At 38.4% G+C, this 15796-nt stretch overlaps 1 protein-coding gene across 1 annotated transcript; it reads right to left on the bottom strand.

Moving 5' to 3' along the window:
• Window positions 1-162: 162 nt before the first annotated feature.
• Window positions 163-15128, bottom strand: LOC133149858 (synaptonemal complex protein 2-like). The gene is made up of 44 exons (XM_061272038.1): window positions 15117-15128; window positions 14510-14644; window positions 14278-14409; window positions 14087-14191; window positions 13981-14005; window positions 13573-13655; window positions 13399-13490; window positions 13271-13305; window positions 13037-13179; window positions 12653-12705; window positions 12151-12196; window positions 11886-11990; window positions 11730-11790; window positions 11268-11416; window positions 10651-10719; window positions 9872-9964; window positions 9721-9796; window positions 8774-8901; window positions 7733-7796; window positions 7608-7653; window positions 7448-7524; window positions 7170-7282; window positions 6918-7091; window positions 6485-6597; window positions 6372-6390; window positions 6220-6287; window positions 6106-6151; window positions 5993-6036; window positions 5814-5874; window positions 5544-5700; window positions 5349-5413; window positions 5104-5256; window positions 4815-4938; window positions 4270-4349; window positions 3589-3828; window positions 3450-3495; window positions 3172-3279; window positions 2531-2718; window positions 1626-1726; window positions 1355-1454; window positions 1132-1190; window positions 834-909; window positions 616-672; window positions 163-441 (listed from the first exon to the last, which is right to left on the bottom strand). Exons 1-44 carry the CDS (start codon window positions 15126-15128, stop codon window positions 385-387), a joined length of 3978 nt encoding a protein of 1325 aa, XP_061128022.1. The 3' UTR covers window positions 163-384.
• Between the last annotated feature and the right edge of the window lie 668 nt (window positions 15129-15796).

The raw sequence follows: 15796 nt of genomic DNA, 5'->3' as shown, positions 1-15796 counted from the left end.
AAAAAAGGACCGACAAACAGGACATGACACCTTCCAGAATCCATTTTGTATGGAATACTATAAAATATATCCCCGGATTGTAAATGATGTGTCGATTTCCACACACAAAAATATGTTTTTATATCACATTAATTTAATGTTGCAAAAATGAGTACACACCATGAAAGTCTAGCAAATCTTAGATTTAAAAAGTAAAATTCACAAGGGTCAGGGAGACAGAACCATAACTTGCCCATAACACTTCTATATATTTGCTTAACAGTAGTAGTGTAACTGCTGTTACAAAATACCAAACATTAACAGTATAACTTAACATACACTTATGACTTAATGTAATATTTACACTAACTTAGCATAACTTATCCTGCAATTCAAATTGCAACTTCAATCAAGGATCCAGGCGCGCAATCCTCTCCTCAAACTTTCCAGGGCGTCCTTGTGCTGCAAAAAAACACACACAAGCAGAATAATGACCACTCCTTGAAGACCTTTTATGTGAAAACACAAAAATTTATCTCAAGCAAAAAACGCTTATGTGCAGACAAGAACAATGTATCACACTTGACATATGAGACAAAACCCAGTGTGAAACTGATTCGCACTATGTTCACTGACCGTTGTGCTGAGGAGTCGTTCTTGGATTGATCTCATGTCTTTTTTCAAATCAGCCATCTGCAAACAGTGAAAGGCTGTCAGAAGGTGTGGAGGAACCACAGACATAGTGGGCACAAGTTGACCCATAAGACAACGGGAAGATCAAATTGTTGGTATCATTCGGCTCATAAATGATGAGACACACAAGCTAACATTTTATATTAAAAGCCACTTCAGACCTGGGATGTGAAGAACGGCTCCTCGTACTCAAGGTTTGAGTGCAACTCTCCCAGGGTTCTCTTCAGGACCTCTATGCTAAATGAAAGAAGAAAAGACGAACAACAAAAAAGCAAACTATAACCATAAATGTCTACTTCATCCTTCATGTTTCAAGTAGGATTAAATTAAAGTCACTAATGTTACTCCAAATTTGATCTCCCAACATACACACACTCACACACGCACACACAAACAACACACGCACACCAATTTTCAGTCATGTTATTGAAATCATTCTCCACAGAGCGCAAACTTTACCTATTGGTTCCCTGCTCACGATATGACTGGAAGAAAGACTTCTGATTTTCCAAGCATATCTGTAACAAAAAGGCCATACACTGATCACTCACTGGTGAACACAACAAACCATACACTCATATTTCAAGTGACTATGGAGAATTGTCTCTGTGCGAGCACGTGTTCGTACATGTGCATGTGGGTGTGTGCGCCTTGAGATGAGAGAGAGCAAAATGTACATTACATTCAGGTCTTTATCCATGCTATTCAGGACAGCCTTCCCCTGCTCCAGATTGTGTAGCTCTTCCATAAGGACATTCTTGACATCTGCAAACTTATTAGTCCTGTACAGTATGGGAGGAAAACATACCAACAGTTTAAACATTTATTAAAAAGGGAGAGAAATCTATCAAGGGGAAACAATGGTTGAGGCCTTCAGAAGCCATAGTCGAAGACAATATTAAATTATGTCCTTTCAAAATGTTTCGTTGGCAATATAGTAGATACTGACTGACCTGTGTTTGTTAAGCTGCTTGGTGAGAGAGAAGAGGTGTTGCTCGACAGTCTTCATAGTCTCATTGTAATAACCTTCCATTAACTTGATGTAGTTCTTCTTCTAAAAACAGTATAAAGTTAAGTCGTTTAAAACCATAGTGATTCGTATGTGATCAAATGTAAATTGTTATTTACGGTTAGGGATGGGAATTGAGAAACGGTTCTTGTTGAGAACTGGTTTCCACCTAACCAATTCCTTGGAATCGTTTGCTATCTTTCTAACAATTCCCTCCGCGATTGAAGTAAACCCAAATTACGTCGCTGTGCACGATACGCAACATGCGTAGCGACGTAGGTTACTAGCGCAGCCAGAAACAATAACATGAGGCAGAAGCGTGCCAAAATTTGGTTACATTTAGCTAAGAAGAACATGAGTAGAGCGACGTGCAATACTTGCAAGGTTGAAATTTCAACAAAGGGTGTAAATACCTCAAATGTGCATAAGCATTTGTACATGCAGCATGCCATATTTAACGGAATGTCGCGTGTTTGATCCGCTGCTTTTCGTGTTAGCTCTATTTCTATAATTGCGAAATCTAACTTGCAAATCGCATCTCATGTTTTATTTCAGATGACGACGAGAGGCACCGTCTGACTGGTTCAGACACCAGCAGTACTGTACCTCTCGCAAAATGTCTAAGGAAAGGACTGAGGAAAGTAATCATGCAGTGACAAGGTTAAAGACTTGCACCCATTTGCCACTGTAGAACGCCCTGATTGTTGGTAAGTGATGATTTCCATTGTAGGACAAGAAATTGAATTGAATCATTAAACGGAATCGCAAAAGTGTTATCAATTCCCATCCCTATTTACTGTACTGTACAATATTTGGGAATAATATCCAGTACATTCATATATTTTCCACCTGGAACTTTGCCTTTAGCTTAGATTTGAGTTGAGGAGACAGATTACTCAGGTTAACTCCAACATCCACAAACTCTAAATCGTCCAGATCCATCTCTCCATTTCCCCCATCTGTGTCCCAGTGATTCATCATCATTGAGAAGGTGGTCTGCCCATGGCTCACCTCACCTTCAATGCTCTTCTCAGCAACTATAATTGACAGGAAAGTCCACAGGTCCATGGAAATGGTTTATCTTGCCTAACTTTGCTCAAGCAAGCAATACCATTAGTTTAATCTCGCATTATTATCATCATTGTTCTGTTACAGCTACAGCTGTTGAGAAATGTGCAAATTCTTGCAGCTCTAAGCCAATCAGTGGCAGGAATACAGATCAACATGTTCCCATTGGTCTCGTCTCCTCTAATGGCCAATAGTGTGCTGTAAAGTCAAATGGTCAGACGCTCCCACGCTCCAAGAGACGCTGTAAAAAGTCGCGATGCAACTTAAATGTCCACAATATTTAATATTCTTACAACCCCGCGATGCACTGAGAGCGCAAAAGATGAACTGCGAAATAGCGAGGGATAACTGTACTGAGATAACTTAAGCGCAATTAATGGAAAATGTGCTTTTGATAATAATGCAATCAATTTTTCTCTTACAGGAGTTGAATAAGACATGATGTTTCAAGCCAGAGATGCACTTCCTTTTTTGTCTCTCTTTTTCCTCAGCGTTACTAGACAAGGAGTTGTGGCGCTTTCGAGGAGGTCCTGTCATTACAATGTTAAAAAGCAATTTTTAACATGGGTCAGATATTTCCTCTTATTGTTTCAGAAACCTTTACAATATCTCACTATTAACCATCGTCACGCGTTTGAGACACTGTTGCTTTGTGGTTAGATGGAGATGCAGGAAGGCTATTGGTTGAATCAAAGTTTACCTGAGGCTTGAGTATCAGAAGAATCTTCATTTGAGTGTGCCGTTTTCTGTCAGGACAAAACATGATGCAGTCATTCATATTTGAGAGTGGCTATTATTCCAGTTACTATTTCTCCGCATAAGAAACACAAGAACCTAACCTCTGTTTTCGGACTAAAAGCCTGTAAGGCAATTGCCCTTTGCTGAACTCCAATGGTGAATGACAGATTGAGGGAAACCTGAGATATAGAAGATTCCTGACTGAAGGTGCAATTCAGGTCAGGATTTGTGGCGGCTCCAGGAAAATGGGAATGGGGCGAAGCAGAGATCGGGGATAAATTTGTGGGCGTTAATAAGGGAGAAAAACACAGTGGAAGTGAAGACGGTTGGATCACACTTTTCTAAAAACAAAGGAAAGAACACAAGGTCAAAATAACAGATAGAAAGTACTGCATGGTTAGTGACATCAAAAGTAACGTAGAGAATATTTTTTACAGCGCCCCTTGACAAAACTTACTACACTGAAATTCTGCTTCTAGGGTCACTCCTTACGAATTAGATCAACAGGCCAATCAGTGCAGGGTGTGCAGTGACTTCAGTGCCAACTAACAGAACTTCATTTTCAGATTTCTTTTTCACATTTTGTCAGGAACACTCCCATATGACATCCATGACTGTCCTGTGTCAGCTTTGTGTACATCTCAAAGCGGACAAATTCCACACAACTGCCTTGAAGTCATAAGAAAGGGATTCTGTGTTTCATTGTTGTATGGCAGATTTGAACCAACAACAATGGTGAGGAAATATTAGTAAATAATTAGTACCCAGAGACGTTGTTTTACCTCCTTTGGCGAGAAACCCGGTGGCAGTCTGACGAGAGGTGATATGTCCAACTGCGGGGACTGGGCAGACAGTTCAGGGACTGTAAAGGTCCAAAATACAGTGTATATAAAGACAGACAATACAGTATATAAATTAGATATGTACACTCAATCAATAATTAATATTAATAATTAGGATTTGATTTGCAAAGGTCCTTACTATTTATTGTCGAAATTGCTGGGTGGATTAACATTCGTCTTTTTTCAACTTTTAATTCATCAATTCTGTGTTTTCTTGGTACTGTAAAGGCTATTAACATTAATAGTGCCATGAAAAAGTATTTGCTCTCTTCTAAATGACCCGGTGTAAAAAATATTACGAGCCCCTTGTTCAATCTGAATTTACTGTGGCTAATCACATTTTTCAGTTTTATCATATGATTTATTATACCGCTGCAGTGCACACTGACAAGACTGTCCAATCTGAGGACATGCATAAAGTGTATAAAATCAAAAATGTAGCTCATTTCAATACATCTGTCCTTAACAGTACTTGAATGACTTACGTCGCATTTTCTTGATGGAAGAAGGGGAGGTCTTGCGGACAGGACGAGGACACTTTGATATCTGTTGTTGGACATGAACCTTCGTGGCATTGGATTTGTTTGGTTGAATACTTTTACATGCCTGCTGGCAGATAGAACAGAAGAGATGTAATGTTGCCTTTCATCACGAGATGTTGGCTGGTGTACTGTGAGACAATTACGGAATCAGAATATCAGTAAAAAATGATAGGCTTGGCGATGGAATGCTTTTTCTAACAAGTAAGTGACATGACTTCCGAAAGACCCTTGCCTTGGTTACTTGAGGCTGCTCTAATTCTGACAGGCTCTCATCTGTGGCTGGCTCTTTATAGCTCTTTGCTAAGGTGGCACTTCGCCTGGGTCTTTTGTTGACATTGAAGGGACTATCAGGCTCTGGAGTATCCTTCTGAAATTCCATTGGCTTCTACAAATGAATATTATTTGAGTGAATAACAACACATTGTGGCTGACTGTAGTAAGGTAACATGAGCACAGTATCTCTGAACACTTCCTTACCTTGTTGAGTCTTGAATTTCTTTTTCCAGGTTTTGGAATGCTTTTGGGTATGACTGGGGATTTATCTACCGTGGCAGAAATCGGGGGGCGAGCTGTATAGACATGTGTTAATTAACCATTTTATCAGCATTATTATTTCAATAACCACTTTGTCAACATGTTAATATATGAATCGGACCAAGACAAATGTTTTACTTGAATTATGAGGCTGAAATCGTTTTGAAGTGACTGGTTCATTTTGGGCATATGTCGTTTTAACTTTGGTTTTCTTGCTTGACTCTTTCAGCGTGCGGACATCTGGGGAATTGTTATTGTCTCTGCTGAACAGATGCTTCTTTCCATCCCGCTTCTCCTAAAATGTACAGGTCAAATTCATACCAATGAGTAGCAGTTTTTATTCAACATACCCCAAACCACTGAATTACCACATGGCAAAAAACAAAAAAAAGAAACAAAAAAAGATACTTTTGTGGCGAGTTGTCTTGATCTGGTTGCGGGAAAGTACACTGAGGAGTCACGAATACCTCTGCCAATGAACAAATGTATAATGAAATAAGATGAATCTTAATACAAAGTATTCTCTGTTCATTTCATTCATCATATAGTAGACCATCAGACCAAATTTCGCCAACAGTTAGACATACTTGCTTGATGTGGGAGATTTGCCAAGGTATGTCTTGCCCTTTCCCTAAACAGAAATAATGTGGTTACAATAATGTTGGATTCAAATATCACGAGCTACAAACACAATATTTACCCCGATGCTGAATGGCTCATCAATGCTAAATTCAAAAACATCGTTTCTGTGCAACAGAGAAAAGTATTAAAATCGGAATCCAAAATGCCAACTCTTTCTGTTGAATGTTATCACCTTTTGTTGGCAGAATTTGATGTGATCTTACTGTGGAATTTGTTTACGTCTTTTGCTTGTGCATTTTTCTATAGCAAATAAAAATAATCTTTAGCAACTCAACATCAAAGGCTCCTCTCAGTGAGTAAATAATAAAGGTAGAGGTTACTTACTTCACTGGTGAAAAGTAAGCTGAAGGTCAGAAATAAGGTTAGAAATGAATACATCTGGTCTATGTTAAGTTCTTGCAGAAAAACACCCATTAGTACAACAATAGTGTGTGTACCTGCTGACATTAGGTGGAATCCAGCATTGAGGTGCACCGCCATTTTTGTTGTTGTTCTTAGAATAATAGCTCGAGATACGTTTCACCATGTTGCCTACAAACTCTGTAGCTCTCTTAGTAAAACACAAAGTATCATTATATCAGAAGCTTTCATTTGTCTGACGTAGTTGATCTCGATGGCGAAAAACTTGAACCCGGACAACGTCTAGTCATAATATTGCTGTGTCGTCCACCCAACTGAAATATATTCTAACTTTCAATCCCAACTCATGTGAACTGAATATGTGCCTTTTAAACCAACAAGTGGTCGTGTTCAGGGTATTCAAAATGGCAAAATATTAGACTTGGCAAAGATTCTGCAGATAGATCATTGACCATAAAAAATGCCATACAGATTTTCTATAATAAAAAAATTAAAACAATAACATAATACCTTATCATTTGAATTTTTTTCCTGGTTGGTTTTAGATGCCTCAGTTGAAGTTGCCACCAATGATTGCTTGCCTCTGTCAATGGTTTTGTCAAGTTGTTTGCCCTGGGCCTCTAGCTCTTTAGGAAGGTGAGGCTCAAAATCATCTGAGCCCCCGGGAGTTTTTTCTTTAGAGCTCTTTTCATTAGACACCATAAATGACGTGGCTGTGGCACTTCCTTTTGTCGCAAAGCGTGACTCTTTCTCTCTGATGGCCTGTTGCGGGTGGTGAGTATGTTTGCCATTGAGGTGCTTTGGCTTACTCAAACCTGCAACTGTCTGGGCAGATTGTAGGCGCTCTTGCTTCTTTGCAACATTTGAAGATTGTCCTGCAAAGATCACAGGGTTGCTATTTAAACATTATGAAAACAAATATTTTGTGAGTCAATACACTTAATAACTTTCAGTAGCAAAGTGACAAGATTTCCCCAAAATGGCAGCCACTTGTCACATTGCTACGTTCAGGGATGATACCATGTGTGCATATTGCTTACCAGAATTTGGCAGAAGGTTGTTTTTTTGTGGCGGCCTTTTGGGTATTTCCGAAATTGACAGTTTGTTCCTTTGACTCCTTTAAGGTGAGCACAGAAGAACTATCAGACAGAAATGCAGTATACTAAGCAGTGAGCAATGGAGATTTATTGCTGCCCTTACGTGTTTCTCTCAATTACAGGCTGGGTGTCAGGCACAAAAGAATTATCTGCAAGTGTGAATGACAAAGTGATTCTTTCATACACAAAACACTGTTTTTGGAACCGAGTTGCGTGGCAAATACCTACCCTGAAGCTGGTCTATATCCTGTCCTGTTTGCATTCGTTCTGGTTCTCTTAATACTGGTATGCTCTACAGGACGAGCAAGTAAAAAATATCACATAGGTGTCAAACTCAATAGGACAAGGTGGGGACATAATTCAAAGCATACTTAAGGTTCCAGGCTAAACATAGCATTTATTGAACAAACCAATTCAAAATATGAATGTTGCTGTTATTTTTGGGTAAGGTTCTGAGTTGCAGAGTTTCAGAATGAACTGCAGGTGTTTTTCACTGAGGATACTCCATGTGATATTTTGTTAATTTTCCTTACAGCGAAACACTGCTCACGCAAATTTGTGCATTTTATTTAAAATGCACAGCTTTTCAGCTTTTGCATGTAACCAGAGATATGGAATGTACGTATACAGATCATTCGGTAAAGCAAATGTTGCGCTACATTATGGGATTTGCAGCTTATTTGTGCCATTAAAAAAAAGAAAAACAACAGAGGGACTCACAGGAGGAGGTACAGTATTACCAGTATGCTTTACTGTAGTTATAATTTTGTTTGACTAGTATCACATTTCTTCAATGTGTTATTTTTTTACAAACAAGGTGCGATGTTAAACATTAAACAATAATCTATGTGATATTTTCTTTTCTCCTTAGTGTTGCAATTGCAAAATCATTTGTGATTTTTTTTTTTTTTTTTTACTATTTGGCCAGATGTACCTGCAGCCTTGGCAAGTTGCGTTTGATATGTGTAAAAGAATGTTTGAGTAAATGCAACTTTCATTATTGAAACTGAGATGAAACATGCTGTGAAGAAAGGTCAAACCCTCACTGAAAAATATACATGGTTAAAGTAAATTGGTTCAGTTGTACATGTAAAAGAACTGTGATGTGTTACATGCCGTAGATACAAAAGCATGACTCATTAGGACAATGTGGGTTTGTTTTCCCCGTTCAAAGGTTAACCATACAGTATTTGTTCTATGACCACTCAGTAATATACATAATCAATATACAAATATACAATATACAAATAGTATCGAGTAAAACCATACCTGCTTTGTCCGGACACATTTGGAGATTTCATCAGTGGTCTTTTGTTTTGCGAGATTAGCATTCTTCTTTCTATCAGAAACACAAAACATCTCCAGAGATGGTTTCCCTTTGTTCTCTGCTGAAATGTCTAACATACAGAAATAGGAAGTAATGAGTATTATTTACTGATATGATCAAAGAACAAACAACACCCTTTAAGACTAAGGGCCTTATTTTCGTGTTTAACGCAAAGCGCAATCTAACTGTTGGCACGGGTGTAGTTTTCTTTCTTTTTGTATTTTCCTAGAGTCCACAGGTGGAAGAGAGCATTTGCACCATTAGGGGGTGGAATGCAGATGACTATCGGCCAATAGAAGCCGCTTCTCCACATTCCCATTAAAGTCAGAGCGGTCAAACCACACATAGTCCTTGACAATGAAGCAGAAATTGACTCACTGGGACTCATGCAAAGTGTGTTTATACAGGTAAACTTCAAGCTTTCCCTTTGTAGCTGATGCGACATGGGTATTTGAAGACCGCCTTGCACCTGCAATTTTATGTTCGTGTTTGACATCCCCATTGCATAGTTGTGTCGTGCAGTCAGGGTGGTGTAATTAAAATTTTAAGTTGATTTTTATAATAATTTGTTCAATGAATTGATTTCTACAATGATTCAGAGGTATTGTCCTACTCTGTTGTCATATTTATCAATGAAATGCAATGACATGCACTATACTATATGTCTGTGGCGCTCAGAATCTGTCTGCCTGTGCCTTGTTTACATCCACCCAAATCACGTTACGTAACTAGTGGAACTATTTTGACCTAATTTTAGGTAGCCTAAAATCTAGTCTGCCTTTACTCAACAAATTGCTAGACATTGCAGTGTGGCTCTGTACAATAATGTGGTTGTTTGAAAGCCTCTTGATGCTCATCAAGTTGGCCACCCCATTCTAGTGTCACGTACTTGATTTATGTATGCCCCCTTTGGAACAGTCGTTGCTTAAGGTGGTCAAGCCAGAAAGCATCATATTGGCTGCGATCTGGAAATGAAAACACATATTGGCAAAATATTCTAAATATTTTAAAAAAAAACTGTGTAAAGTACAAAAGGTCACTTCTAAAGATGTTGGCTGTTCAATTCCCAGATATGAGAGCGTGCTCTTGTCATCGTCATTATGGGACACTTGAGTCTCAGGGACTAAATTCTGCTGGAGAATGACAACATACCACATTTCAGTCTAAGACGGCAGACGTAGACAGTTGATAAAATCCTTATTTGATTCCCTGTTTTACTCACTTTATCCACAACTACATGAACAGTCTCCTATTCTAGGGCTGACTATTGAAATAGGGTATCAGTATCTTTGTGTAGTGTACACATGGACACGCGCACATGCGCGCGCGCACACACACACACACACGAGAGTTTAATGAATTGTTACTTGTGTCGCCATGGTACCTGCCGCCTGGCAGTATCTCCTTCAAGCTCCTCAACTAGAGGTCTGGAAGCTTGAGGGCTCTGCGCAGAACTTCACAAAATCAAAGTACCAAGTATAGGCAGCTCCTAACTTTTTACAACTCAATGGAATATTAACACTTGTTGAAAGACAGCGGCATCCATGCAAAGCATGTTAGGCATGTTGTTTAGCATTTTAAAGAATGATACAATTTGTGGTTGGGACAAGCCTCCATCTTATGAAGTCTACTTTGATGAGAAGCAAATCTGTGAGTGTTTGTACACATTTTATTATTATCATAGTCAATTACTCTACAAAAAAGTAATACTGTTAATTTAAATATATTAATTCAACAAGATATCAAATAAGGATTTTAGATAAGTGATTGTTTAATATTACTTCTAAAAAAATTTATGTTGATCGAATGTTCACTTTACCTGGGATTTGTTCTCTTCAATGTCAATGTTAAGTGTCATGTTAACAGTAGACCTCTTTCCAAATGTGCTCTGCCAGGGGAGGAGACAAGTTAGTGATTTCCCAAATGTTCTTAAACATATGTATTAAATATAATCTGCTACAGTATTTGCAGAGCGTCATGTGACTGAATCTGGAAAACAGTTAACCAGTCAAAATATATTCACACACAAATGACAGCACAGATCTCAATCAATTTATTTGACCTCTGCAGTACGTCTACACTACCACATGTAGTGAAATTTGATAGTAAAGGGAAGAAAATAATGACTATTGAAGTGAGTCAGCGTTTGACCGAGAACCACCCTTAAGCAAAAAAAGAACCACAAATGAAGCCTAAACGTCAGATTTTGTCACCTTCAGTAAGGTCTTAAAGACACTGCGCAAAACAAAAGACGTTTAAAGTTCCATCGTGTGGACTATGCGCCCATGCTCTGCTAAAAGATTCTGCCTTCTGTCGGAAGGAACTGCTTTCACCAATTTTGCAGAATGTAAAAGTTGGCTGTGCGAATATTGGGATTCAGTAGATCAGATCCATTTAAGTGCTTAATAACAAATACTGTGTGAATGTCTGCTTTACTTTGATCTTTCCTTGTCCATAGATGCAACGAACAGTCTGGAGGATGTCTAAGGTGGGGCAGAAGCTGATGAAGATATTTGATCCTTTGACGCTACCCGCCATGATCACTGCAGACAGCTGTAACTGTAAGATTTGTTTCATTCCCTTCTCTGGAAGAAATGAAAACAAAAAAGTCAGATGTTAATTCTGTAGTACACTAAATGGTACAGTATCTGGTAAAATAGTGCCATGAGAATAACAGGAATATATTTATATGAATTTGAACATTTATGAAGTCAGAAATCAATGGTGCTTGGGAAGGAAAGTGCTTGATTCCCAATATGTCAAGTCAACATTGCTTTCGGAAAGGGGCTTTACTGTCCTTTGAACCATGCAGTGCAAAAATCAAGGCTAAGCCCCAATGCATTAATTCATAGCCAAAGGTGATGGATGTCTCAATACTTTGGTCGGTAAGTAATGTACCTGTAACACTGTAGCTGTGGATCTCATTCTCAGGGATGCAGATTGAATCCCAATAACCTGTCTACATCAACGGAATGCCATTAATCAATCATTCAGATGTACGTATACAATATAAATACAACAATATAGACCTTTAATATCAAAATCTTGACATACCTGAGACTTTTCATCAGCACATGAGAAATAAAAAGAGATGCTTTGGCTGCCAAGGTTGAAGTCAATCCAGAATTTGTCAGGCTTGTCATCAGCGGGTTTCAGAAGCTGACAGCATGTGTAATTATCATTTAGACCAATTGCATTAAACATGAAAAACTATCATTCCACAACATCAAGCAAACCAATTTTTGTTATTTTAAGAACTTGCTTTGCATTGTTGGAATGTGCTCAACCAAGACATAATTTACAAACCGTAGTAACTGACCTTGACATTCCCCAGAAACACTTCGAAACATGGGTAAGATTTCACTCTGCAGCAGAGAGGACATTTATTAGTGAAATAATCACATCTTCATTGTTGCACAGCTATCAATAATCTATTTTCATGGGCAAAGGTAATAATTCAAAATTGAATCCACAGCTCATTCTTTGTGCAGTCAACCCCTGCATACAGTTCAGCACCTGCAAATTTGCATGCGGGCAGATGTTTTTTCCAATTCATAAAAAAAAAAAAAAAAAATGTTTGAAGTTCATCAATTATATGTGGATTTTCACTGTACTGGCCTAGTCCCTATCTCCTGCAAATAGTTTTCATCTAAAAATGCTGCAAAATTACATTACAAATTACATACACAGCCAAAACAGTAAGCCGTGATGACGCAATCAGTTCAAACACCGTACCTCAGAGCTGTAATGCTGATGTGCTAATCAATTATCCATGTTGCCCCTTTTTGGCCAAAGTTACATTTTATTTGATTGGTGTGTACCTTCGATTGTCTCCTTGTAATCCATTTACGAAGTTCAGAAATGTACGACAATCCTAAAATGACACAGGTTGACATGAAGAGTGGCATTACAATGCATTTCAGATACCAGTGCCATAAAATCTAAATACCAATGATGGACATAGTGATTCCCAACCATGGAGTGCCATGGGAGATTTGTACTATGTCAAGTGTTCTATGGGAAATCATGCAAATTCACTTAATTGGCCTAAAAACAATTCCATATTTGTTCAACAGAAAGGCAGAACAATTACATTTTCTACCACTCGATTCCCAAAAGAACAATTAATTTGCGTATCCACTTTTTGTGATACTTTGTCTTGGCTCAATAAAGGTTGGGAAACACTGAAATTGCAAATGCTTTACCGCTTCAAACTCCAAAGGGTGAATTTGGCCAAAAGCACAGGCTACTTGAGCTACGCTGAACCAGACGGCAGGCAGCTTCTTTTTCTGGTCAGCTGTGGTCATTCGGAATAATACCTCGATCAGAGCAACCTGGAAATCGTAATCTGACACAAACAATTTTGTTTTAGTTTTGGCTGTGTTAATAAGTAATTTAAAAAAATGAAACAGGATTATGAAATTTAATACAATTATTACCCCCACAGTGCATAATCTGAGCAGCCAGGTCCGACCTGTATAATTATGTCAAAAAAGAAAAGTGAACATAATGAAATGACTGTAATTTTACTAACTGTGAAAAACTCTTTAAAATTATAGTGACATACATCAAATCTGAGGCCTCCTGTGAGGTCAGGACTTTTTCTTTCTCAGGTGACACTGCGAGTTCTTTCAGAATTTTGTTCAATGCACAGACTGCCTGTGAGCACATTAATTGTTAGATTGAAGACTATGCAATGAGGCAAAGGAGTTTGATGTTCAGCAAAATTGGCAGATCAAACCTCTTTTCTAATGACGATGCAAAGTCTGGGATCATTCACCAAATGGCCAAGAGAATACAGGAAAGATTGGATTCCCACCAATGCTGTAAATATACGGAGCATTATTACAGTCGTTCAGAATTCACCACAGAACTGCTAAAATGTAGTGTATCTTATTGACCTCTCTTCTCATATTGCTTATTCTATGCCCTGAAAATAGGTTATTATGAAGAAGAATCCCTTGATTGTCATTGTACAACAGCTATACAAACAAATTAAGAACCCTTATTTAAAGTTGTCAATATGATCACCAGTCTGTGTGAGGGTCATTCGTGACGTTAAAATGATATCAGGGTATATATCTGATATCAGGTTACATGTATTACACAACATTAATGTGGAGGGGGAAAAGGGCATTAACAAACATACCTTTTTTGGATGCTTCAAGGATAATCTGTCACAAAAGCAATCAATCAATTGTATGCAGTAGAATTTATGAAAGTACAATGTACTAGCTTTTCAGACACTATCGCACCGTGACAGCATCGAAGAAGTCCTCTGACAGTGTAGCCAAAGATTTATCCCTCTGCGGTCCGTGCTGAATCCACACTTCCTTACATTTGATAAACCACTGAAACATGTGCACAAAGATCTGATTAATTAAAAAAAAACTGTTTATCCTTCTGATTCTTTGGCACGGTATTTGTTTATAGTTGATATACTTATCTTCTGGATGAAGCCTTGCTCTATTATTCCTGCAATTCCTTGACTGCCACTAGGAAATTTTAAGTTTCTCCCACAATTATGGAGCACTGTAAAAGCTACGCAGGCAACATTGAAATCTTTTTCATTCAAGCTCTGTTAAAAAGAGAAAAAAAAAGAATACCCATGGTTTCACAACAATCCAACACAAAGACCACAGTATCCGTTACAAAAGAGAGTATCCAAATGATCTGACCCAAATGATAAGATCATCCAATTTGTTGAGAAACTGCGCTGAACATTTGAGAGCCTCATTGGCGTTGTTTTGCAGGAATGATCTCAGAGCGGTAACATTTCTGCTCTTGAGTGCCTCAGCGATTGCATTCTCCAACTGCAAATACAAATTTTTCTATTGCTGTCATTGACTAGAAAAGGACAGACAGATAGATACCATTGCCATTGTTTTGGATTAGAAACACATTTTCTTTTGGAAGCCTTTAGAATGCAATATCACCCTTTATTTGTTTGATTTGTCATTACAGTATATGCTTTTATAAATTACACTTCTGCTGCTTTTTTTTATTAACATATTACAATATGTCCCGCAACCCTCGTGCTGATAAGCTGTATTGAATGAATGTATAATTCATTTTTGATTGGCTGGAACAGAACTGGCATTCCCATTATTTTAACGTGGTAACAAAAAGTGTGATGACGAACCAAATGGAACTCATGGGTCAAGGAAGGAACCACTGTGTTTAGTGTACATTTTGTAGCATTTTTGCCTAGTGATAATGTGAGCACGTATCTTGGCTCAATTAAATTTGGAAAACACTGCAAGTGTACATATTGACATGTTATACCTCTGAGGCCATTCTTCTTGCTTCAGTGGAATTTGGTTCTAGCTTCAAAACATCTGGAGGGGAAAAGGGGGAGAAAAGCATATGTACAGTCGACCTCAGTACAAAAAAGGTCCAATTATCTTCACCTTTAATCTCACCGGAGAGCCAAATGAACTTTTAGGAACTTTCCCCGAATTGTGCTGAGCGTGTGTGGCTGTGTTACATCAGCACTACAGGTATATGCGACCTACCAGAAACAGTGTAAAACTTTGTTGTTTGTTTTATTATAGATGTAAAAGAAACAGGTCATCAATATTAAACGTAATTAGCCTCTGTACATACAAGGAGCAACGCGGCTACATTAGCATACGGCGTTGGTTTACGATAGCTTAAAATTAAAGGTTTCGCATGACACGCAGTTGCCAGAAAGCGTAATGTTTAAAGGACATAAATTAACCTTACAATACATTTCATTTACCAGTAGGGTGAGAAAGAATGGAGACAGTGGTACGTAAAGTAGCTTACAAACAAAGGTTCCTACTACATAGTCACTGGGTCTGGTTCGCACCCGCCAAATCCTGTTGTCCAATAAACTAGCGACTAGTTCCCGATGATCTGCTGCGACAGCTAAACATCCGGGTACTTGTTTGAATGCGGCGCGTTCAGAAAAGCGCTCAAGCGCACAGTTGCGCAGTAGTTCA

The sequence above is a fragment of the Syngnathus typhle genome, linkage group LG2 (assembly GCF_033458585.1).
Source record: "Syngnathus typhle isolate RoL2023-S1 ecotype Sweden linkage group LG2, RoL_Styp_1.0, whole genome shotgun sequence".
Taxonomy (NCBI): Eukaryota; Metazoa; Chordata; class Actinopteri; order Syngnathiformes; family Syngnathidae; genus Syngnathus; species Syngnathus typhle.
Note: the sequence above shows the minus strand (reverse complement) of the source record. Positions and strands in the feature narration are given on the sequence as shown.